The 26,474-nt window shown below is 44.3% G+C and overlaps 1 protein-coding gene across 2 annotated transcripts in view; it reads left to right on the forward strand.

Moving 5' to 3' along the window:
* Positions 1-26,474, forward strand: part of ZCCHC7 (zinc finger CCHC-type containing 7) — a 215,735-nt gene that overhangs the window by 119,512 nt on the left and 69,749 nt on the right. For both annotated transcript variants that reach the window (XM_053291295.1, XM_053291294.1), the window contains exons 3-5: positions 11,643-11,686; positions 15,572-15,694; positions 20,516-20,686. In XM_053291295.1, the coding sequence (XP_053147270.1) occupies positions 11,643-11,686; positions 15,572-15,694; positions 20,516-20,686 (338 nt within the window). The remainder of the gene's footprint in view (positions 1-11,642; positions 11,687-15,571; positions 15,695-20,515; positions 20,687-26,474) is intronic.

Genomic DNA, 26,474 nt, shown 5'->3' on the forward strand with positions numbered 1-26,474 from the left:
CCGGCTGATACGCCAGCTGCATCCGTTTCTTGAGGTGAACGACCTCAAAACAGTGGTACATCTGCTGGTAACCTCCAGACTGGATTACTGTAATGCGCTCTATGTGGGGCTACCCTTGTACGTAGTCCGGAAACTACAGTTGGTCCAGAATGCGGCAGCCAGGCTGGTCTCTGGGTCATCTCGGAGAGACCATATAACTCCTGTATTGAAGGAGCTACACTGACTGCCGATATGTTTCTGGACAAAATACAAGGTGCTGGCTATAACCTATAAAGCCCTAAACAGTTTGGGCCCTGGGTATTTAAGAGAACCCCTTTTTCGGCATGAACCCCATCGCCCACTGAGATCTGCTGGAGAGGTCCGTCTGCAGCTGCCACTGGCTTGTCTGGTGGCCACTCAGGGATGGGCCTTCTCTGCTGCTGCCCCGAGGATTTGGAATGCGCTCCCCAGTGAAATAAGAGCCTCCCTATCACTGACAGCTTTTAAAAAGTCTTTAAAAACACATCTCTTCACCCAGGCTTTTAATTAATGTTGTTTTAATGGTTTTAATGCTGTTTTAAAATATTATATAGTTTTTAAAAAATTGTTGTAGTGTGTGTGTGTGTGTGTGTGTGTGTGTGTGTGTGTGTGTGTTTTCCCCCATTTTCTCCCCCCCCTTTTTGTCTTAACGAATGTTTTACTTTGTTTTTATTCTGTTTTAAACCACTCAGAGACGTAAGTTTTGGGTGGTATTAAAATGTTTTAATAAATAAATAAATAAAATAAAAATGACTCATAAAACAGCTCCTTAAGTAACTATTTGTTTGTCTGGACTGTAATGTAATATATCCCTGCTAACCTGGCAAAGAGGCACCTTTTAACGTGGCGATTCTCTTTGTTTAGTGGGGGAGAATAACTGGCCTTCTCCACTCCCAGCACAGTACCTTCAAGTGACTGTTGCTGGTATCTATCTTCTGTTTCTATTTAGATTGTGAGCCCTTTGGGGACAGGGATCCATCTTATTTATTTGTTGTTTCTCTGTGTAAACTACCCTGAGCCATTTTTGGAAGGGTGGTATAGAAATAGAATAAATAATGTCATGTCATGTAGAGCAGGCTTGGGTATTCATGTACCTTCCATAAGATCATGTTCCAGGTTGCTAGCAATCATCCTCCAATTTCTTCCAATAATTATGTAGATTGCAATATCCATTCCACATATGCTGAAAGAGTTCAAGAGTTGTAAAAGGTTGTTCATCTATGTATACAAGGCCATACCTTTAATGTGTAACAGAACATTGTGCCAAACTGTCACCCACACAACCGGTACAAAATGCCTCCGTTGGAATCCAGGATCCAAGATACACAGTCATTTTTGATCAAATTGTATAGATTTCATAGTCCAACAATATTTTCACATATGCTTCATAGGAATAATTACAAAAGGCACCCCATGCTTATATGCAGAAGATTGTTAGAAGTGGCCGCCTCATGACACATCTAATATGCTCAGGGCTTTTTAGATAACATTGCTAGCTATTGATGAACATATTTAAGAATTAATGGGAGTTTAGATATATTTAGCACATTCAGTTTTCATATCTGTGAATGTATTGCAATAATTGATCTGGATCGAGATCCGTCGATACCCATAAGAATGGGTTCTGCGCCTGCGCAGGAGTCACGCGGTAGCCATGCCTGAGCTTGTCGAAGCGCCGAAGCCACGCCCCCACGCTGAGCATTCTATATAAGGCGTGTCTTTGGCGCGAAGTCCCTCAGTTCTTTTCCGACCGCCTTTGCGTTTGGACCTCGGTCTGCCGCCTCAGCTGTTGGAAAAGTTCCTCTCTATATTAAGAACGAGTTCATCTTTTACTGATTGATTTTTGGTTTTGACGACGGACTGGAAAGCGACCTTTGTTTGGATTTTGACTCGGACTGGCTTCTCGGTTTTTCCTGGCTCTCGACGCGGACTGACTGACGACGATCCCGGCTCTTCGACCTCGGAACGGACTCAACTACGAGCGTGAATATGACTGAGGAGAAAAGATCTTTTAAATGGTGTGAAGGCTGCAGGGCGAAACTCCCCTCCAAGGACCTTCACGACCTTTGCTTATTATGCCTCGGTGAGGAACATAATGTCGCCTCCTGCAAGATTTGCCTCTCTTTCTCGAAGCAAACGAGAAAAAACCGAGCGCTACGCCTCCGGGCCGCTATTTATGACGAGGTTCTGAGCCCCTCCACTCCGGGTACTCCTCGTCCCTCGACATCGACCTCGTCTTCGAAATTGCCCCCGAGGGCGGAGTCGGCACCTCCATCAACGTCGAGCCGCCACCGAAAGTCTTCTTCAGTACCGAAGAAAGTTGATTCTTCGAAGCCTACTTCGATGCCGAAGAAACATTCTAAGTCGAAGGAATCTCCAGCTCCTTCGCGTGTATCCAAGTTGTCGACATCGACATCGAAACCGGAGAAGTCAGCATCGACGTCGTGTACATCTTCTTCGTCTTCCCCGTCGAGACCGGATCTTCGTTCAAGAGGGCGTACCGACTCTCCTTCTGGACGTCAGAACACAGATCGGCATGGTTCTCCACCTAGAAAATGTTGAAGATCCCCAGACCCGCTTCCTCGTACTCCATCTCCAACAAGAGTACAATCTTCGCAATCATCGAAAACTTCGGCTTTACCATCAACATCGGGGATTCCATCGACCACTACAGTGCCACCGATGTCGACTGATCAGTCGGCGCTACCTGCTCCCTCGATGTCGACAGCTCGGTCGATGCCGACAAAGCCTTCGATGTCGACGGCTCCTTCAGCGTCGACAGTTGCCTCGATATTGACTCCTGCTGTTCAACCGGTGCTTGCCTCGACATCGATTTCGATGCCGATTGCTCGAGCTCTATCACCAGCTCCGACCCCGCTGGCCTCGGCTTCGCCATCTACACCGACGGTCGGTCTTCTTGCTACTGTACTGCACACCCCGGTCCTTACTTCTCAGGTGACGCCACGCTGCCCACCTCCTGCTTTCGAGATCATAGACGTCGATGCCGAGGATATGCTACCTTCAGCGACTCGCTCACTGCTCTCGCTATTAGACTCGACGTCGAGTAGACGGACAACCTCTACCTTTAAGGGTTTCTTGCCAACAGATGCAGGCCCATCTCGACCTTCAGACTCCACAGCACACTCCTCCAGACCTCAATCCGCCGGCCAAGGGCGCTCCCCACTAACATGGCACACCTGTGAATACCCCCAGGATCCCATGGGTACAGCTTCACCTGGAGAACCATATGTGTTTGATGACACCCGGTCTCAACGATTGCCACTGCATTCTGTGTCGACTGTATCTACCCAGACGCAGTGCCCAGAACTATTTCACCGCGCTTCACAGACTTTTCCTATGAGCACGAGATCTGCCTCCATTCAAACAGATGCCCTGCCTCACTCATCTGTCAGCACTGAAGAGACACAAACCATTGCTCAAACTAATGTAAATGAACCACCTCCTTGCTCCCCCTCTGAACATTATGGTTCGTCCGATTTTGAGTCGGATTCTGATGAGGACAGTAATATTGTGGATCCTCCAGTGGATGTGGCTCCACCCACGTATGTATCTCCAAATGATGAGCTAAAAGCTTACCACAAGCACATTCGTGCGATGGCAGATTCCCTGGGGCTAGACGTTCGCTCTCCTTTGGCAACAATAGACGATCCAGTATACAACTTTATGCTTCAGTCTCAATCTACCGCTCCGGTGGCACTCCCTATGTTACCAGTGATCACTAGAGCTGCTAAATGTGCTTGGGAGGTACTCCACACCTCCACGCCAACTTCCAAGAAACTTGAGAGCCTCTACCGAGTACAAGATAAGGACAATGAATATTTGTTGAAGCACCCGGCGCCCAATTCTCTTGTTATTGATTGCGCCACTTCTTCCAAGTCAGGTAGACGCCATACAGTTCCTCCGGATAAAGAGGGCAGAAAACTAGACCTTTTAGGCAGGAAGGTGTATTCGACTTCGTGCCTTTCGATCAAAGTGGCTAACTATGCAGCCTGCACGGCCAAATACACACATGGCCTCTGGGAACTTTTGGAAAAAGACCTGGAAACTTTGCCTATACATGAGTTTAGAGCTAAGTTCCGCCAGACCTTGGAAAACACTGGGGATTTAACTCGTCGCCAGCTAAGCATTTCTAAACACCTAGCGGAGAGTGAATCCAGGGCCATGACAGCGGCTATCACTCTACGCAGGCATGCTTGGTTGCGGTCCACTAATCTCCAGATGGACATGAAAGAAAAGATCGAAGGCCTCCCTTTCGATGGCTCGGGTCTTTTCAGCACAACCACAGACGCCACAATGGAAAAGTTAAAAAAATCCAAGTTCACGGCAAAGACCTTCACCGCTGCCCCATCATCCTCCGGACAGTCATCAAGATACCGACCCAATTATGGAAAATACCAGCCCAACTATCGAACCCAAGATCGCCGGGATTTCAGAAAGCCATATACCCCATATCAAAAGCGTGCCTACCAGCAGAGGCATAAAGCTTCTCAACCCCAACGTTCCAAGACGCAGGACAACCAAAAGCGTCTTTGAAAATTGCAATTGCCCATTGACACCTCCTCCTCTCTCCCCTTCCCAGCCAGCGGGGGTACCGTCCTCACCACCGACTATTCCGTCCCAGCCAACCATCAGGCTGGCCAGCCATGTCCCCGCATGGCACCATATAACATCAGACAAATGGGTCCTGAAAATTGTGAGCTCAGGCTATGCACTCGAATTCAAGACCGTTCCTCGGTTTATGGGGATGAAGCTCACTCCTGCATCGGATCTCCTGAAGGAAGAGGTGAAGGATCTCCTTCGCAAAGGGGCAATATCCCCGGTGTCATGGGCAGACAGGCTAGACGGGTTCTACTCCCGTTACTTCCAAATTCCCAAACGGGATAGGGGTATACGACCCATTATGGATCTCCGTCGCCTGAACAAATTCATTCGCGTCCGAAAATTCCGCATGATGGCGTTGCAGCACATCCTACCTCTCCTTCAAGGAGAAGAGTGGCTTGCAACGCTGGACCTCAAGGACGCCTATTTTCATATAAGTATTCGACCTTGCCACCGAAAGTATTTACGTTTCACCGTCGGACGGGAAGTGTACCAATACAATGTATTGCCCTTCGGACTGTCTACCGCACCGAGGGTTTTTACAAAATGCATGGCTGTGGTGATTGCACACCTGCATACCAGAGGGATTGCTATCTATCCATACCTAGACGACTGGCTTCTGGCAGCAAAGACCAAAGAAGAGTTACTTTCGCATATCCGTTATGTGATAGATCTTCTCCACGACCTAGGTGTTCAAATCAATTGGAAAAAGTCACATCTACAACCGGCTCCAGTTATCCCCTACATAGGAGCAGTTTTGGACACCAGAGTGCAGAGAGCATTCTTACCAGAGGACAGGTTCAACTGTATTGGAGACCTGATTCATCTCTTCAAACATCAACCTACCCAACCAGCCCTTGCCATCCAACGCCTCTTAGGGCTGATGGCTTCGTGCAATGCGATTATACACTTCGCTCGCCTAAAAATGCGCAAGCTTCAACTATGGTTTCTTTCTGTCTTTCACCCATGCAGGGACAATCAAGACAAACGCTTACTAATGCCTCCTCAAGTCCTTCGTTCTCTAACGTGGTGGACGCGCCGAGACAATCTGCTCAGTGGGGTCCCCTTTCAAAATCCCTCCCCTACTGTCTGGCTGACCACAGATGCATCTCTACAAGGTTGGGGTGCACATTGCAACGGGCACAAGATCCAAGGCAGGTGGTCTCCTCAACAAGCCCTACTACACATAAATTTCCTAGAGCTACTAGCAGTTTTTCTGGCTCTGCGAGCTTTCCTCCCAATCATGCAAGGCCAGATTGTTCAAGTCCAGCTCGACAACACGACTGCACAAGCATACATCAACCGTCAGGGCGGAACGGTATCTCGGAGCCTGTGTGCCCTCAGCGTCCAGCTGTGGCACTGGTGCATCCAACACCAGATTGCCCCCACAGCAGTACACATCAAAGGCCTGGAGAATGTTTTAGCGGACGACCTCAGTCGGGTCTTTTTGAAAGATCACCAACACGAATGGGAACTACATTCAGAAGTCTTGACCCCGCTCTTCGACCAATGGATGTTTCCCTCCATAGATCTCTTTGCTTGTTCCACGAATGCAAAATGTTCCCGTTACTGCTCGAGAGCGGGCCACGATGCTCGTTCTCTAGGGGATGCCTTTCAGCTGAACTGGTCCGAAGAGACTCCGTACATGTTTCCCCCACTCCCGCTGATACCCAGGGTAGTGGCACGTCTGCTGTCTCAACCGACCACCGGGATCTTGATTACCCCGTGGTGGCCAAGACAACCTTGGTTTCCACGGCTACGCAGACTGTCCAAGAACTGTTACCACCACTTACCTCGGCGCCTAGATCTGCTAACACAAGACGACGGCCAGATCTTGCACCCGGACGTACTCACTCTCCATCTGACCGCCTGGCGGATACTCTCCTAAAACGAATTCTGCTCAACCAACGGAAGGCATCCACTCGTAAGAATTATCAGAGCAAATGGCACCGTTTTAAAATATATGCAAGGTCAAGAGGGTTTTTACCCAAGCAGGCTTCGATCAAGGAAGTCTTACGTTACCTAACGATACTAAAAACTCAAGGTCTTGCAAATGTCTCCCTTAAGGTCCATCTGGCTGCCCTCTCCACACAACACCCGGGCAGTGATGGACAGACTTTGTTTTCCCATCCGTTGAGTAAGGCCTTTCTAAAAGGTCTCTCGAATGTGTACCCGCCAGTTAAGCCTCCTGTAGAACCATGGAGCCTATCTCTGGTTCTTTCATCACTCACTCAGCCTCCTTTTGAGCCCATGGCCACATGTTCATTAAAACTGGTCTCCTGGAAGACTGTTTTTTTGATAGCAATTACTACCGCTAGACGTGTCAGTGAACTCACAGCACTCAGGGTAGACTCCCCTTATACTATCTTTTATCCAGACAAAGTCCGAATGCGTCTGGATCCTTCTTTTTTACCTAAAGTAGTGTCTTCCTTCCACCTCAATCAGGATATCATCCTGCCTACGTTTTTCAGACTTCCTTCCACTTCCTTAGAGAGATCCTTGCACACTATGGATGTGCGCCGTGCTCTGCTGTTTTATATGTCCAGAACACAAGACTTTAGAGTCTCCAAACGTCTCTTCGTGTCATACCAGGGCTCTTCCAAAGGCTCCCCAGTCTCCAGACAACGACTGTCGAGATGGTTGGTGCAGGTGATATTGTTCACATACAAGCTACAAAACAAAGCACCTCCAGAAGCTATACGGGCCCACTCCATTAGGGCCCATGCTTCCTCAGCTGCACACCTAGCGGGGGTTTCTTTCACTGACATCTGCAAAGCAGCTACATGGTCCTCTGAGTCCCCGTTTATCAAACACTATGCCATAGATGTACGTTCTGCTGCAGAGGCTTCATTCGGGAGAAGCATCTTAAAAAGGGTGCTGCCTTGATTCCTACTGCTCCCCTCCTCCTTTTTTGGAGCTCGCTAGACACCCATTCTTATGGGTATCGACGGATCTCGATCCAGATAAACAGGTTGCTTACCTGTAACTGATGATCTGGTAGAGATCTGTCGATATCCATAAGACCCTCCCGACCTCCCCTCTGCAGTAGGACTACCTTTATGTGCATTGCAGTGTGCAGCCCTTTGCAACGTCCTTTATTGAGCACTTACCTTGGATGAACTCACCTTCGTCTTCTGGATGGTCGTCCTCCACGGCGGTTGTCCAAGAACTGAGGGACTTCGCGCCAAAGACACGCCTTATATAGAACGCTCAGCGTGGGGGCGTGGCTTCGGCGCTTCGACAAGCTCAGGCATGGCTACCGCGTGACTCCTGCGCAGGCGCAGAACCCATTCTTATGGATATTGACGGATCTCTACCAGATCATCAGTTACAGGTAAGCAACCTGTTTTTACCATTCTACAATCATGAACTCTAGATGTGCTATCTGTACCATGTTTTCTGGAGTGACAACAGATATAAAAATCACTCCTCTTGGGCAAATAAATGCCTTGTGAAATTCCTTGATTTGTGATTTTTTACTCTGTAAAATGTGTCTGGAGGAACATTTGGGGTGATTGTGGATGTGAGAGTGATCTGGCTGCGACATCTGTCACCCCATTGATCGCCAAGGTTGATTTGGCTGATCTGGCTGGCTAGGCGAGTGTCCCCTTTCTCCCTCACCGCTCCATGTGCATCCCCTCTGAAGCTGTGTGCTTGGTGGAAGAGGATGACCAGCCCAGATAGAAAGAGTGTGCCGTTCTTCGGTCAAGGGTATACGATAGCTGTGCTCCCCTGCTAGAACCTCCAAACATTTGGGCTGATTGCTGGTATGTAGTGTGAATTCAAGAACTGCCAATTCAGACTAATCTCCGTCTTTTTTCAGCTAAATGGTTTAGTGGATAAAGGGAATGCAGTAGATATAATCTTCAGCATAATCAAATTTAGCAGTGCTTTTGACACAGTTCCACATGACATTCTCATAAGTAAAATAGTAAAATTTGATTGTAAATGCTTTGGAGGATAAGGTTTTGGATTGGAATGAACTTGATAGTTTAGAGAACTGGTCTGTAAGCCATAAAATTAATTCCAAGAATGATCAAACAAAGTTACAAAATAAAATGCAGATCATGAAATGTGGGATAACTGCATAGTCATGCTGGGAAGGTCATAGATAGTAATCCTCCCCCCGCCCACCCAAAATGTAAAATAGCTGTAAAAAGGGCAAACACTGTACTAACAAATCTATTCACTCTGTTGGTACTTCCATAATAAATAGTTCAGATGTATGGTATGCAACCTGCAAGAAATAGCAGCACTTTCTGACTAGTGCCACATCTAGAGTTTAGTTTGACATGTTTTAAGGAAGTTGTAAGCAAATTGGAGGATACTCAGAGAAAAGTGACAAAGATGATGGATTTGGAAAGCATGCTACATGACAAAAGAAACTGCATTGACCCTTGAGATGAGGGGCAGAAGGTCTTGATTATCTTCATTGATGAGCCATGCTGTCAGATCCAACATGTATTTTTTCTAGACCTTTGTTTCTTCTAAGTGTGAATTAAACTGTTAACTTTGCTCCATCGTACAGTGCTTTATTGGATTAATTACTTTGGATGTACAAACTGGTTTCAGTTTGGTTTTTCAGGTTATACCTCCTCATTGGGCAGAAAAGGTAAATATTTAGCTATATTTAGGGCCGAAATGGTTACAAGTGTGACTAAAAAGTGAATAAAGTATTTGTTTTAGTAAGAAGCCTTGCATGCTGTATAGTTAAGAACTAGCTGCTTTCCTGTTCTGGCTGAAGTAGAAGCTTCTTTAACAAAAGCTTGTGTATTCATCTTAAACACAAAAACCTACAGGAACTTAGCGTTAGTGGGAACCATGCTGATAATTAGTGGTGGTGTTGACTTGGCTCTGGAAGGAAAAGGTTTATGTTTTGCACAGGAGTGGATTTGCTAATAAGGCAAGCGAGATGCAAAATGTGCATACACTGATGCAAGTGTACACGTGTATCTTGCTGTTAGTGTAGGCAAACTGAATCCTGAGCATTCAAAAGGCACCTTCACATACATACTATGAAATTTGTCTGTGGCTCATTGCTCCAATTTGCAAAATATAATTGCCCCTTGATAGACACTGGGAAATAATGGATATGCTCCAGAAAAATATAAATCGATTGGTAAAACAATGGTAAGTTTAGCCTGTATCAACCACCTTTATGGGGAGCCGGAAAAAATGCTATTGTGACCACTTCAGTTGCAAAGAGAAAGAAACCAAGGAATTAATTCCCCATCAGAAGTCAGGAACCAGGGAATTGTGCTGTCAGAAACCAGATAATCTGAAATGCCTCATTCCTCTGGATATTGAGCCCTCTTCTTTCTTAGTTCTCCCTTTTGTAACACTGATTGGTCATTGAAATGTAGTGCAATGAGCCAGTCAGGTGGAATATGTTGCTTGGTACTTGGTTTTTGGAGCAATAACTGTAAACTGTCGGTCACATCCATTTTTGCCCAAGGCACAACAGATGACATTTGAGGGAAGAGGATTAGGTGTACTCCATATGTGCAGTGTTCTGTATTAGAGTGAAGGATGTTCTCAAGAATTCTTCATACAGATTGCAAAATCATTGCATAAATATTCTAGTACAGTGAATTTTGTTGACAGTCTTGTTTTTTGTGTTTTAGTTTTAAATAGAGTTCAGGTCTCTACAAGCATTAAACTGGTGACTTATTTAAATGAGCATAAAGTGAATATGCAACCAACATGACGTTTGGTTTTCTTGTGTATAATAGGACCTGTTATACCATTGAGTTAATTGAATTATTTACAACTATATTTATTAGGATAAATAAAGCAAGTGAACTGAATTCATTTTAAAAAGCAGATCACAAAATTTTTCACTGTAAGACATTTTGTAGTGAGTTTTAAATGTTTGTGAGACAAATTAAAGTATGAATCGGGTGCTGTTTGACATGTCAACTGTGTTAGAAACTTTTGTCATAACTGCCAAATGGTGCAATGATAATAGGGAGTGAGTGAGTATGGGACTAGAAAAGCACTGGCAGTCAGTGGGGGTCAAAGGGTAGGTACAGATGGCTATGAAACATCTCAGTTGTAACCCAAAATGCACAAGTGCTAAGCACAGCATCAGTATAACGCCAATGAGTATACTAGAGCAGTGGTTTGCAAACTTTCTATCTTCAGGGAACCCTTTCCATATTGATGTATTTGCTGTAGAACCCTGAAGTACTGCAAGAGTCTGGGTTCGAAAGTGAACACTCATGTGCTGACCAGGCCTGTTGGGAGGTTTCTTTATGTGTGCACAAGTGTGTATGCTAAAAAATTATATTTCTCCTTTTATAATTAATAATTCTCAAGAGCTTATAAAAATAGTTAAATAGTAGCGAATTTAATAGCTTAATATATTTAACATAGTTATGTTTAACATTAACCTTGTGAGATAGGTTGTGTGTGTGACTGGCCCAAGGTCACCAGTGAGCTTTTTGGCTAAGCAGGAATCTGAGTCTGAGGAATCTGAATCTCACCACTACATCCTGCTGGATGTCACTGTCGATCTTCCAACAACTATTGGCCCATACACTTGCACCACATGGACTGAAGATGCTCTACATCACTCCCTTGCAGCTGTACATTGTGGAAGAAGATCAGTAGTGGTGAACAAGTTATCCTTCAAAGAAAGTTACAGTATCTACTGTTACTGATCTTCTTCATAGATGAATCCCTGATATTTCCAGGGATCTCCAGGGAAAGCTCCAGGGTTCTTTGGAATACAGCTTGAAACCCATTAGTAGTTGGGTGTTACTTTAATTAGTATGTTAAAACAACTGCACAGTTTGCAACCACACTCTATTCTGCTCATTAATACAGTGCTGCAGATTGGTGGATCAAAGGATAAGCTAAAAACTTGGTCTTGTATTATTATTGAAGTTATTATTTTCAATTCAGTTTCCCCCCAATATGAAGTTTGTTACTTTTTAAGGAGATATAGGTCTTATTATGATTTGCAGCTCAATTTTAATAGTTTTCAAATATCTGTTTCACAGGTGAAGGTGGAGTAGGCTGGACTGTCAGTGATAAAGATGTAGAGGTAAGTTAGTATAATGAAGCACAGTGTTTTGTTTTTCTGTTAATGATCTGAAGACATCTGTAAAATTCTGTGTATGTATCCTTTAAGTCCCTTTATTGAAGACACATTGCCACTGAAATAAATGAACTCAGTATAGGAACTCCACTTTTTGCATTAGGCTCTCAGCTAAGAATCTTTACTTTGTCATTGTAGAAAGATTTGGTCCAAACTGCAAAGACAGTTTTGCTTACTCTACATAAATGTATAGAAGGCCTTTTGTGAGTGAACTGCCCAATGTGCATTGCCCTGCCACCTTGTTCCCATTTACCCAGCCTGGTAGCTGTAGCAACAGTGGTTCCCTTCATCTCTTGGGAACCCTAGCATCAGGGAGGGAGAGGGAAAGAGAGGCCTGTAGGAGGGAGGGATCTCCTCTCCCTGTTGCCAATGACATTGCTATTGCCAAGAAAGAGGAAATTGAAGGGATGGAGGCAATTCTTCTCCACATTGAATTATAATAATAGCCAGAGAAGAACTTGGTGTACACGTGTGCATTTGGTTCAAATTATGACCTAGCATTACAAGTTGGATAAATTGATTTCCAGCCACCCTCATGCACCAAAACCTGGCCACATCACTACTTCAGCTGTAAGTCTGACACAAGCTTCTACTTCTATGTTATTCAAGCACAACAATTCCTTGCTTTCTGTTTCTTTTCTCCTTGATTTTCATGCTCTTACAACCAAAGCAGGCCTGGAGAACAGGTTTTCCTCCTATGCAGAGGACAATTTTCTATGAACTGGACTATACTGAACCAGCAGCCTTCAGAATGATTATTTTCCCCAGCATCCGCCATTGCAGAAATGTCTGCTGGCTCAATGCACATACAGCCTGGTTCACGCTTATCTTTCCCTATGCAATACATACATAATTTTGTGGAGGAATGTCGTAGTATGAACCAGCCCTTCATTGTAGATGCTAATGAAGTATTCACAGTTGGTGGTTTGCATGGTCATGGCTAAACCACGTTTGTGTACCTTCACCAACCAATTCAGATGAATATAATAATCTGTTGGATTTTTCAGAACCAAATTGTGATATACAGTTTCTTACAAATAATGAAGTATATCAGTTAATAGCCTCCTTTGCTTCAAAAGCAATTATGACAGAGCTGTTCTTACATGGGGATTAGAAATTTTGGGTCTGAATCTAGCTCTAGTGCAGTTATAGATCAAACTTCAGAAAGCAAAATTGCAATGAAATATGGATTTGATTTACCTAACCTCTTTAATTTTGCTAGAAGAAGGGTGGGGAAATAGATTAAGAATTCAGATTTATGTTTGAATTTCACCTACACCTTTCAACTATGTTTTTGTGTTTTGGCAATATCTTTTTTTCATAAAAATGTTTTCCCATAAAGGCACATATGTATTAGTTTGCTTGGGCTGGAAGAGCCTGGTATTGCAGGCCTATCTACTCTGATTATGTTGCAGCAAATATTCCAGAAAATCACTGATCATCTATAAATTTGTACCAGCTTTTATATAAATGATATTTCACTAATGTAGTAATTTGAAGCCATTCCCTTGTCTTTGTCGCTATTAGAAAAATACTAAATTTCCAGAGATTGGAAAACATTGCCATTTAAATAGGACTACTTTTCTTTATAAAATGTCACAATAGCATTTTACAATAGTAATCTCAACTTAATTCTGCTCTTCATTGCTTTTCCAGAAATGGCTTTCTGTTATACATCCTTATGTTTCAGATTTTCCACAGTTTGAGGTCTATAGTTTGTTACCTCAGATTTCTTATTACTCTTGTGCATCAGCTCACACACCAGCTGCCTCTTACAACTGTGCACACATTTATTTGACCTTTAGCTCTATCCACAAATAGCTGGCGCAGTATGTGCTCCTCTAATTGAATAACATGGTCACTATCAGCTGTAGTCTTCTGCATTATAAAGACAGTAGGTGTCCATTACTGCCATTGACTACATTGTATCACCCAAATAAATAAGGAAGAAATAAGGAATTCACGTTTCACCTCTTGATTTAAAGTTAACCTCTTAAGTTACTTAAGGCATTTACATACACCTATGAATTTGTGAAATCGCTTGTGTCTTTTGCAATTTCACTGGCTTCCTTGTACGTTTTAAAATCTATTCTTGCAGCCCTGTATTAAACTGCTTTAATAGATTATATGTTCCATGAGTTATTAATATATAAACTGGGAAAGGTGCAGAAAAGAGCAACCAATATGATCGGGGGCCTGGAGCACCTTATGAGGCAAGGCTATGGCATCTGAGGCTCTTTAGTTTGGAAAAGAGTGACGATGGGGAGACATGATAGAGGTGTGTAAAATTATGCATGGAGTAGAGAGAGTGAACAGATAAAATTTTCTCACTCTCTCACAACACTAGAACCAGGGGTCATTCCATGAAACTGAAGGGAAATTTAGGACCAACAAAAGGAAGTACTTTTTCACACAGCACATAATTAATCTCTGGAATTATCTGCCAGGGGATGTGGTGATGGCCACTAGCCTGGATGGCTTTAAAAGGGGCTTAGACAAATTCATGGAGGACAGGTCTATCAAAGGCTACTAGCCTGGTGGTTATAGGCCACCTCCAGCCACAGAGGCAAGATGTCCAATAATTCCTCTTGTGTGGTTAGGTTGGATCAGTTCCAGTTTGTGGCTCCTCAGGATGTGGACGAGCTGCTTGGAGCGGTGCAGCATACTACCTGTTCTCTTGACCCTTACCCGACATGGCTTTTAATAACTAGCAGGGGGATTATTGTAGGAGGCCTTGTAGAGATCATACATGTTTCTCTGAGGGAGGGAAGGATGCATCCTTGTCTTAAGGAGGTAATTATTAGACCACTTCTAAATAAGCCTGCCTTGGATCTCTCAGAGTTGGGTAACTACAGGCCTGTCTCCAACCTTCTGTGGTTGGTCAAGGTAATAGAGAGGGTTGTGGCTTCCCAGCTCCGGACAGTCTTGGAGGAAACCAATTATCTAGCTCCATTTCAGACTGGCATTCGGGCAGGCTATTGGATGGAGACTGCCTTGATTGGCCTGATGGATGATCTCCAATTGGAAATTGACAGAGGAAGTGTGACTCTGGTCCTTTTGGACCTCTCAGCACCTTTCAATACTATCAACCATAGTATCCTTCTGGAGCATCTGAGGGGGTTGGGAGTGGGGGGGGGACTGCTTTGCAGTGGTTCCGCTCCAACCTTTTGGGCAGGTTCCAGATGGTGTCCCTTGGGGACTGTTGTTCTTCAAAATCTGAACTTTCGTATGATGTCTCTCAGGGCTCCGTATTGTCTCCGATGTTGTTTGACATCTACATGAAACTGCTGGGAGAGATCATCAGGAGATTTGGTGCAGGGTGCTAACAGTATGCTGATGACACCCAAATCTATTTCTCCATGTCAATCTCATCTGTGACCACTGTGAGAAACAGGATGCTGGACTAGATAGGCCTTCGGTCTGATCCAGCAAAGCTATTCTTATGATAAATTATCTTCACAATTAATTTTTGGTTCATTTTGCAAATATTTTGTTGATTATGCTGGCAAATCGATATAACTAAAAGAAATTATGTTGACATTGATATAGCTAAAAAATAAATAAAGAGGATGCTTGTCAACATCTGTAAGTGTGTGTGTGTTTTTGTGTTTTTTATGTGTATGTGTGTGTGTACAAGAGAGCATTTTATGTCTAGGGGGCATACCAAGGATATGGGTGATCCCCCCGCCAAAAAAACCCAAAAAACCACTTACTACAGAAATATCTAGGTGGTTCAGAGTCAGTGTACTAGACTTGACAGGTACAAAAGTCTAGAGTGCAAAGCTATACATTCTAAACATCTAATGATATATCTTCTATTGGACTCTTTAGGCACAGATCGGTAACTATGTTACTGTGAGGCGTAACAACAGATACTACATGCCAGACAAAAATGTCACTTGCAGAAATTGTGATAAACGAGGTCATTTGTCAAAAAATTGTCCTGCCCCAAAGGTAAGTTCCATATTCTGGTTTGTCTCTAAAGTAGCCTGTGTATTGTTCCTGGGCAGTTTTCAGGCTTTAAAGCTGTAGTCAAAACTAACTGTGCTGGAGGGCCATTTGGGGAAGTGAGGAGGAGGAGGTGGGCCAACTTCTCCCCTGTTTCCAGTTTGGCAGCTGAGCGGGCTGACTTGGTTCCAGAGTCTTCAGTTACTGATGGACTGTTTGCACCCTATAAAAGTAATTTGAGGATAAAGGTTTGGGTGTTACCCCACATCTCATTCCAGCCCTCTCTCTGAACTAGATGCACAACCAACTTAAGGAGCACAGACTTCCCATTCCCCCTAATGACCCCCTTTTGCAGCTTGCATGCACTCTTAGGTGTGTGGAAGGACAAAACAGGACTCCATCTGTATATAGATCCAGAGCCCAATGTGGGCTGGATTATATGCAATCTGAGTGATAAAGATAAAGAATTAAGTTGTTGGGATGCAGGTGTATTAGGCAGGATAGGAATGTTAGCTGTAGTTAAGAATTGGAATATGTTATATAGGAAGGGATTCTCCTCTGCACACATAAAACCAATATGCGCAATTAAAAAAGGATCCCATTTGTTGTAGACTTCCCTCCTGTCTCACCAGTCACCAGGCAATAAAAGAAAGCTGCCTCTGGTTTCAGATTCTGAATATCTGAAAAAGGCTGTAAATGTAGGCTGTCTGTCAGCCACCTAATCTACTCAGATTAATCAGCAATCCTGGATCACATAACTGTCAATCCAGCTGCTGCATTACATGCACTTTCCTAAGGGATACCATCACCTTTAGAAGCACCGTTACCGAGAGAGTCTATCACATCAGACATTACCTCACCTGTTACAGAATGCCAACATGTGGCAATATGTGGGTAAAGCACTCGGGCCCAAGGACGGGTTTCAGGATCCACAAGTCCACTATCTTAACCAAGAAATTGGAACAATCTGTTTCCAGGCATGTCAATTCGGGCAGCCCATAGTCACGTTGATAGTGAACTATTTCTTATTGAACAGCATACATCTGAGATGTTGGATAAATGAGAAATGTTTGGATTGTAGACCCAAGCCCTTTATGCCTCATGGATTGAGTTTGCAAGATAATACATAAAACCATCTTATATCCATAGGAACATAGGAAACTGCCATATACTGAGACAGACCGTTGGTCTATCTAGCTCAGTATTGTCTTCACAGACTGGCAGCGGCTTCTCCAAGCTTGCAGGCAGGAATCTCTCTCACCCCTATCTTGGAGAAGCCAGGGAGGGAACTTGAAACCTTCTGCTCTTCCCAGAGCGGCTTCATCCCCTGAGGCGAATATCTTGCAGTGCTCACACATCAAGTCTCCCATTCATATGCAACCAGGGCAGACCCTGCTTAGCTATGGGGACAAGTCATGCTTGCTACCACAAGACCAGCTCTCCTCTCCATCTGTAACAACTGTCAGTCATTCTCTTCCTGTCACTTGCCCCGGAACCCTGCAAACTCAGCATTCTTAACTGCCACTTTACTGTATGTGCTCACACAACATTTCTTGAAAAATCGATGTGTTGCTGAAGGTGTAAGCCAAACCATTCAACTAAAATTTGGTTTCATCTAGTTGTATCTCAGTTGTAAGTTATCTTTGTCTGGAAGATTTGAAGCACTAAGGTAAAGATCTCTTTGTTCATTCAGGCATTTTAAAGTTTGATTTTTAAATTTGGTTTTTAAAGCTGACTTTAAAAATAGTTTTAAATAGTTTAGTATAACATTTATTTATGCATGCATGCTGTGCTGTGCTGTGCTATGCTGTGCTGTGCTGTGCTATGCTATGCTATGCTATGCTATGATTTCATATGTGTTTTTATTTGATGTTTTAATGCTGTTTTGTGAGCCTCCCAGAAAACAATTTGTTACGGGGTGGCTAACAAAGATGCTGATGATGATTTATTATTAATTCAGAAACTGGCTGTGAAATAAACATTGATTCCTCCCCCATCCCTGAACTACATGACATCCTGCCTCCCAAACCTCTTTCTAAAGTTGACATTGATGAATCTGAGCCAGAAATGAATCTAGATTCTTAGAACAGGCTTTCAATAGCCAAGGGGGCATAAACACCAGTTATGATGGTTTGATCACATATGCATTCTGGAAGTTACGAAGTCCTATAAGATGGTCCCCAAAAAGTCATCTTAATATGCTGAATAGGACCAAGAAAATCGGCCTCAACACCATATCCAGGACAGGCACAATCAACCATCAGTTCTGAATCTCTGTCAGCTGGGATGCAAGTTTCATGTCACATGAATTAGGCACTGAATTACAGGCAAGAAGTCTGAAATCTCTACCATTTTCTCTCCATCTTGGCCCTCAGTCCAGTCAGAATATCTGCCCACATTCATCTCTGAATAGTGGCATATATGATTCATGTACCAAGGTAACTGTAACAAGGTTGATGGACTTATTCTAAATTAGATCATTCTTCATTGTTCTGAGAAGTAGTGGGTAAAATCTGGCTCTACAGGTGAAACTTGGAAAATTAGAATATCGTGCAAAAGTCCATTAATTTCAGTAATGCAAATTAAAAGGTGAAACTGATATATGAGACAGATGCATTACATGCAAAGCGAGATAAGTCAAGCCTTAATTTGTTATAATTGTGATGATCATGGCGTACAGCTCATGAAAACCCCAAATCCACAATCTCAGAAAATTAGAATATTACATGGAACCAATAAGACAAGGATTGAAGAATAGAACAATATCGGACCTCTGAAAAGTATACAGTGTACTGTGCTTGATTGGCCAGCAAACTCGCCTGACCTGACCCCATAGAGAATCTATGGGGCATTGCCAAGAGAAGGATGAGAGACATGAGACCAAACAATGCAGAATTGCTGAAGGCCGCTAATGAAGCATCCTGGTCTTCCATAATACCTCATCAGTGCCACAGGCTGATAGCATCCATGCCACGCCACACTGAGGCAGTAATTGCTGCAAAAGGGGCCCAAACCAAGTACTGAATACATATGCATGCTTATACTTTTCAGAGGTCCGATATTGTTCTATTCTTCAATCCTTGTCTTCTTGGTTCCATGTAATATTCTAATTTTCTGAGATTGTGGATTTGGGGTTTTCATGAGCTGTACACCATGATCATCACAATTATAACAAATTAAGGCTTGACTTATCTCGCTTTGCATGTAATGCGTCTATCTCATATATCAGTTTCACCGTTTAATTTGCATTACTGAAATTAATGGACTTTTGCACGATATTCTAATTTTCCGAGTTTCACCTGTATAACAGTTTTTTATGGCCTTTGTGTAATCTCATATCTGTATTGGCCATGAAGCAGAAGCTTCTGGAAAGCTAAACCTCCTAAAAGGCACTGTAGCCTCCCTCCTCACAACCCACCTGCACTGATTCCCTTTAAGTCTCCAAACCTTTCTGTGAACCCCTGATCCCTACTCCCCTCCCCATGTTAGAAAAGCAGAGGACACATTCTTCTGGGGGCCAATGGTCCTCACCACTACCAATTGGACCCTGCTGTGTTCAGCCCCACAGCACTGCCCAGGGTAAACCCAACCTTGGGCTCTTCTGCTTTGTTGGGGTGCACTCTCAAACTCGGGTAAGTATACACTTTTGTGTACGTTTGTCGTAGAGATAACTAATAACAAAAGCACCAAAAAATAAACTGTGTCAAAATTTAGAAACTATTAATAAAACATTTAAAGTTTGACAGAATGGCCTATCATAATAAAATCATATACTAGCATACCATAAAATATATAATTGCCCTACTAGTTGATCTGTCCAGTCTGGTGTGGTATTCTTGGCTAATATAATGTTATCAACAGGAATCTGTTTCTAAGTTGATGGGGTTTTTTGTTAATATTTATTATTGATTTTGAACAAAAAGTTCACAAAGCAGTTTACATAACAAAATATGGTAGTTAACCATGAATTGTTTGCCTGTGGCACTCAATATTCCATTTCTCAGAAAAAGGTTACATTGATGACCTATAGCAAAGCTCTGTTGTGGAACTCTTTGCCCATTACTGACCATAACTGGTCAGAGTTAGACCTTGCCACACATTGCTTGTTGGAATTATTGAGTCCAAAAGTCCTTCATCCCCTTGTTAAACAATTGAGTAGTACAGAACTACAAGTGGTGAGTTCCTTCCTGCCATCAAATTTTGTAAAAAGCAGCAAAGAGGCACTAAATCTGTCTCCTGCATAATGGAGCCCTTCTCCTTTGCTGATGCCACCATCACATAGTTTTTCACACAGACATCCTATGTAGTGGGGAGGGGGAAACAACAATCTTGTGGTCTGCTGTAAAAAAAACACCCGAAACCTCCACCAAGCATCCCCTAATCACTCAAAAAATGAGTTGGCAGAAACTGTTTTCAGGATGTGGAGTTAGTACACTTTCTAGCACTCTTCTAGTTCATGTTAAAAGTACTTGTGTGTTGTTGTAACAGACAGGGGCTAACCTTGCTTTGATAGCAGATGCTTTCATGATCCCCTGGTTTACGTATTCCCACCATAGCTACGTTGAGCATGTATAGTCTGGGGAAGATTTGGGAATACAAGGCACTGAGCACATTAATACCACCAGCTTGGTCCTGGAAGCCAATATACGCAGGAGTGCCTAATGTGGCAAATGGAGGAGAGACATAACTACCAAAGGGGATGTGTCTTTCACAAGGCAATGATAGTTGGCAATGGAACCTCACTATGGTTTTCTTGGTGTTTTTCTCTTAGTTTGCATTCCACAAATGCCTTAAACATTTTTTTTCTCCTCTGTATTTCTCTCACAGAAAATTCCACCCTGTTGTCTGTGTGCACAGAGGGGTCACCTGCAAAACAACTGCCCTGCCCGATTTTGTTTAAATTGTTGTTTGCCTGGACACTGCTCTAGAGAGTGCCTTGAGAGAACTTACTGGAATAAACATTGTAACCGCTGTTATATGAGAGGCCATTATGCAGATGTGAGTACATGGTTAACCAGAGCTTTCCTTTGTGTCTAGCTCTCTGTTACTTCAGTATCAGTTATACTTGTAACCTTTTGGTGTTGTTTCCTACCTTTCTGGTTGTAGAATTGATTACTACTGAGCATACCCTTTTGTGTACACACATATTTAAATGTAATTCAATTTTTTTAAACATATTGTTTACATCTGGACTGATAATAAAAACATACGTTCACAGACAGTGTGTTGCCTGTGGAAGGTGAGAATTGGTGCAAGCAACTCTTGGTGCTGCTGCAGCCTCCAGAACCTGCTGAAAAGGCAAGGCCAAGAGACTCTTTGCAATGCTGTGGGCTATATCAGAGGTGCCTGCAGGTGGAAAACCCAGAAAAAGGGTGGAATCCAAAGTGGAGTTCCATCTGGTTTCCAGACTCTTGCCTCTCCCCATGAAGCCACCTGCAATGCAGCCCATATTGTTGCCAGGGGTCCCTTGGTAATGCCTGTTTGGTAGATTTAGGGGGTTTCAGCAGTGCCAAGAGCTGCTTGTGCTGGCTGTCTGATGTAGGTGTTGCTGTGTCTATGAGCAATAATGTCAAGACAGAAACTGAATAGAATTGTCAAGCAAGTGCTTGCTTACCAGATTTTTGCTTGTACAACTCTTTTTGCTGAATATTTATTTGAAAAGTGTAGCACACTTTGCACTTCCTTATCATGTAAATACCTGAATATTCAGAAGTAGATTTATAGTAGCCTGATTGTTTTGTTCAGTAAAAAAAAAATCCATTTAAAAATAAACTATAAAATTTGATAAAAATTGCTGACAACTCAGTGCAATGTTAGTGTGTTTATGATGACGGTCATTGCAAATTTGAATATTTGTCCCTCATGCTTATATATATTTGTCTGGATGGCCATCTCCATCTCCATCTACTGTTATACTATGCCAGGGGATTGGTTATTGTTTTACAGCAAAGTGGCATGCAATCTTTGATTGACCTGGCAATGTTAACCCTAATAACAGGAAATGGGAAGGCAACAGGGGGAGCAGGGCCATTCTATCTGCCTTGCTGGGACTCACCATCTAGCCCCTCTGCCTCCTGTGGACATTCCAGCACAGACGGAGTGCAGCCTGCTTGTCGGCTGCCAAGTTCCAGCTGGCTGGTTGCCAACCCCCCAGATTGCTGAGCTGTACCACCTGCTGCCTGTCCTGGGAGCTGCTTGTGAGAGGAGTGGCTTCTGGGGCTTGCAAGCTTAAAAGCAAGGAGGCTCACCAAAGGCGTAGCCATCAGGCCGCCTGTAGGCAGCCGCTGAAGCCAGCCGCCAAAGGGGGCCGGCCTTTGGGGCTGGGCCTTCGGGGGTGGGACTGAGGGCTGGGGGGTTGGGTTGGGCCAGGCCTTTTGCAGAGATGTGTTTGGGCTCTCTTGAGTGGGATGGTGCTGGGGGTGTGCCTGGCAGTTCGGGGACAGCTATTACTGTAGCGGCGGGGAATGGAAGAATCGGCGCTGACAGAGCAGCTGGCCATTACAGGGGAAGGGAAATCAGTAATTTAGTAACTGTTTCCACTTCCAACTGCTCTGTCAACTCTCAGGCCTCAGGGAGCAGCTCCAATGACACACAGAGTCTGGCCTTGCTCCTCTGCAATGCCAGGTCAGTTCGGAATAAGACCGAAATCATCCACGATTTGATCGTGGATGAGGGAGCTGACCTGGCATGTATAACTGAGACCTGGTTGGGGGAGGCAAGTGGTCCAGTGTGGGCTCAGCTTCTCCCACCAGGTTACTCTGTCGTGGAGCAGGGTGGGGGGGTGGCTGTGGTCCATAAGAATACCATTTCCCTTACCAGGGCCCCTGTGAGACAGTTGACTTATATTGAGTGCATATTTTTGAGGCTGGGAACTAGGGATAGATTGGGGATTCTGTTGGTGTACCGTCCACCCCGCTGCCCAACTGACTCCCTAACTGAGCTGACAGAGCTGGTCGCGGAGTTGGTGTTAGAGTGTCCTAGACTTTTGGTGCTGGGGGACTTCAATATCCACTTTGGGGCTGGCTTGTCTGGTGCGGCTCAGGAGTTCATAGCGGCCATGACAACTATGGGCCTATCCCAATTAGTTTCTGAACCAACTCATGTTGCTGGCCATGCACTTGATTTGGTCTTTTGTTCAGATCAGGGGGGTGTTCCATGGGTGGGGGATCCAATGGTTTCCCATTGTCATGGACGGACCACTACCTGGTTAAGGTTGGTCTCACAGCCGCAATCCACCCCTGCAGGGGTGATGGACCTATTAGAATGGTCCGTCCAAAAAGGCTGCTGGACCCAGTGGGATTTCAAAAGGCCTTGGAGGATTTTGACGTTGGTGTGGCCGGTGATTCTGTCGATGCCCTGGTGGGAACCTGGAACAGGGAACTCAACAGGGCAGTAGACATTATTGCTCCTAAGTGTCCCTTCCAACCTGCTGCAAAAATGGCCCCTTGATATACTGAGGAGCTGCGGGGGCTGAAGCGTTTGGGTAGGCGACTAGAGCACAAGTGGAGGAGAACTTGGTTCGAATCTGACAGGATTTAGCATGTGACCCATTTGAAGGCTTTTGCAGTGGCAGTGCACACAGTGAAAAAGAGATTCTGGTCTGCGTGCATTGCAGCTGCAGGTTCACGCTCAGCAGAGCTATCCCGGGTTGTGAGGATATTGGTTTCTGCTCCTTCTACTTCCAATCAGTCCCCAGAGTTGCTCTGCTGTGATGCCTTCAATGGGTTCTTTGCCAATAAGATCTCCTGTATTTGGGCCGACTTGGACTCCACTATCTCTGCAAGGTCTATGGAGGAGGTGTCCAGCAATCCCTCTTGCAGTATTATATTGGATCAGTTTCAATCTGTGATTCCTGAGGATGTGGACAAACTGCTTGGGGCGGTGCGGCCTACCACCTGTTCTCTGGATCCTTGCCCAACTTGGCTGCTTCTCTGTAGCAGGGAGATTGTTGGAGGTGGCCTAGTTAATATCATAAATGCATTGCTGAAGGAAGGTAGGGTGCCCCCCTGTCTGAAGGAGGCAATGGTTAGACCACTCTTAAAGAAGCCTTCCTTGGACCCCTTAGCAATGGACAGTTACAGGCCAATCTCCAATCTCCCTTGGTTGGGCAAAGTGATTGAGAGGGTGGTGGCCAACCAGCTCCAGGCAGTCTTGGAGGAAAATGATTATCTAGACCCATTTCAAGCTGGCTTTAGAGCTGGCTGTGCGGTTGAGACAGCTTTGGTCGGCCTGATAGATGACCTTTACCCGGGAATCGACAGAGGGAGTGTGACTCTGCTGATTCTTCTGGATCTCTCGGCTGCGTTTGATACCATTGACCATGCTATCCTTCTGGATCGCCTGGGGGAGTTGCAGATAGGGGGCACTGCCTTGCAGTGTTTCCGTTCCTATCTCTCGGGTAGATTCCAGATGGTGGAGCTTGGTGACAGTTGCTCCTCAAAACTGGAGCTGTTATATGGAGTCCCTCAGGGCTCCATTCTGTCACCAATGCTTTTTAAAATCTACATGAAACTGCTGGATGAGGTCATCAGGAGGTTTGGTGCTGGGTGTTATCAGTATGCTGATGACACCCAAATCTACTTCTCCTTTTCATGTTCATGAAATGGCACTCATTCTCTAAATGCCTGCCTACAGGCAGCAATGGGCTGGATAAGGGATAACAAATTGAAGCTGAATCCAAGCAAGATGGTGGTGCTAATTGTGGGGGCTCACAATCTGAGGGGTGAGTTAGATCTTCCTGTGCTGGATGGGGTTACACTCCCCCAGAAGGAGCAGGTACACAGCTTGGGTGTACTCCTGGACCCAGGCCTCACCCTGGTATCTCAGGTGGAGGCCATGGCCAGGAGTAATTTCTATCAGCTTTGGCTGATTCAACAGCTGCGCCCATTCCATGAAGAGGATGACCTCAAAACAGTGGTGCATCAGCTGGTAACCTCCCGATTCGACTATTACAATGCGCTCTACATGGGGCTGCCTTTGTACGTAGTCCGGAAACTTCATTTAGTTCAGAATGCGGCAGCCAGAATGGTCTCTGGGGCAACCCGGAGAGACCATATTATGCCTGATTTGAAACAGTTACACTGGCTGCCGATATGTTTCCAGGCAAAATACAAAGTGCTGGTTATTACCTTTAAATCCCTGAATGGCTTGGGTCCGAGATATCTTAGCGAGCGCCTTCTTGTACATGATCCCCACCGCACGTTAAGGTCATCTGAGGAGGTCTGTCTCCAGTTACCACCGGTTCGTTTGGTGGCGACTCAGAGGCGGGCCTTCTCCGTAGCTGCTCCCGGGCTGTGGAATGCACTCCCAGCAGAAATTCACAATATTAATTCTTTACTGACCTTCAAGAGAGCCCTTAAAACCCATCTGTTTGGCCTGGCCTTTCAGGGTTTTTAATTAGTTTTAATTATTTTTAATGTTAACCTGGTTTTCAGGGTTTTAATTGTTCTGATAGTTTAATTGTTTTTTAAGATGTTTTTAATTGGTGTTCATATTTATATTTCTGTTTTAATTGTTATTGGTTTTAATGTTTTCTGTTTTTAATTGTAAACCTCCCTGAGCCATTTCGGAAGGGTGGTATATAAATCGAATGAATGAATGAATGAATGAATAAAATTATTATTCCAGGATACAATCAGCGTGTGAGAAACCAAGAAGCATTCCAGCTAGCTGTGCTGATGCGCTCTCTGACCACTGTGGGAATATTCCCACATTCAGCACTTGTCTGCAGAGGCAAGCACTGTGAACATGGGGAGAATTCCACTCTATGATTGAGAGCCAGGATTCTCAATCATGGAGAGGAACTGGCCTTGCAGTCAGTGCTTGCCTTCTGCCTATGAAAATTCTATAGGGTGTGCTGTGTGCCATGTGGCAGTAAACATACAGCCCTTTATAGTACAGAAGTGTATGTATTCTGCATTGTTAAATTTCTTTGCAATGAAAAGCTGAACTCTGCAACTTGTATGCATTATGTAAATGAAGCAAGTTTACATATATTTTATTTGCACAATTTTTCCTGATAGTCATGGGTGAAACAGTAAGATGCTGTACAGGATACTGAACCTACATCGTTTTATTCTCTCCCCCCCCCCACCCCACAATTCTAAAAAAGACACTTCCCTCTCTGGCTTCTAAAATGTTATCTGACACACAAACATCAAAGAGTAACACTGAAGTGGGTGAAGTGAGAATTCTTTTGTGGGCAATTGGAGCTCTTTCAGCCCCCCCCCCAATTAATACAGTATTTCATAATTTATTACAAATGCACATGATTATTCAGATCCTTTCCAGTCTGGCTTGTAAAACTGTCTTGGTAGATGACCAAACCTGGGAGATAGACAGAGGGAGTGTGTTGATTCTCCTGGAGCTCTCAGCAGCTTTTGATACCATCGGCTATGGTATCCTTCTGGGTCACCTCTCAGGGCTGAGATTTGGGGGCACAGTTATATGGTGGCTCCAGTCTTATCTGGAGGGTTGTACTCAGAAGGTTTTGGCAGGGGATGCTTGCTTCACTCCTTGGCATTTGGCCTGTGGCGTGCCGCAGGGATCCATTCTGTCCCCCGTGGTATCTAAGGTAATAGTTTAAGGAGGTCATAATCCTGGATCTGACGCTATCCTTGGGAGACACAAGTGGAGGCAGTGTGAGGGTGTGTCTTCTACCAGCTATGATTGGTATGCAGCTACAACCCTGTTTGGAAAAGTTGGATCTGATATCAGTCATACATTGGTCATGCATTGGTGACATCCAGATTTGATTCCTGCTCTGTGCTCTATGTGGGACTGCCCT

This window comes from Hemicordylus capensis, chromosome 2, assembly GCF_027244095.1.
Source record: "Hemicordylus capensis ecotype Gifberg chromosome 2, rHemCap1.1.pri, whole genome shotgun sequence".
Lineage (NCBI taxonomy): Eukaryota > Metazoa > Chordata > Lepidosauria > Squamata > Cordylidae > Hemicordylus > Hemicordylus capensis.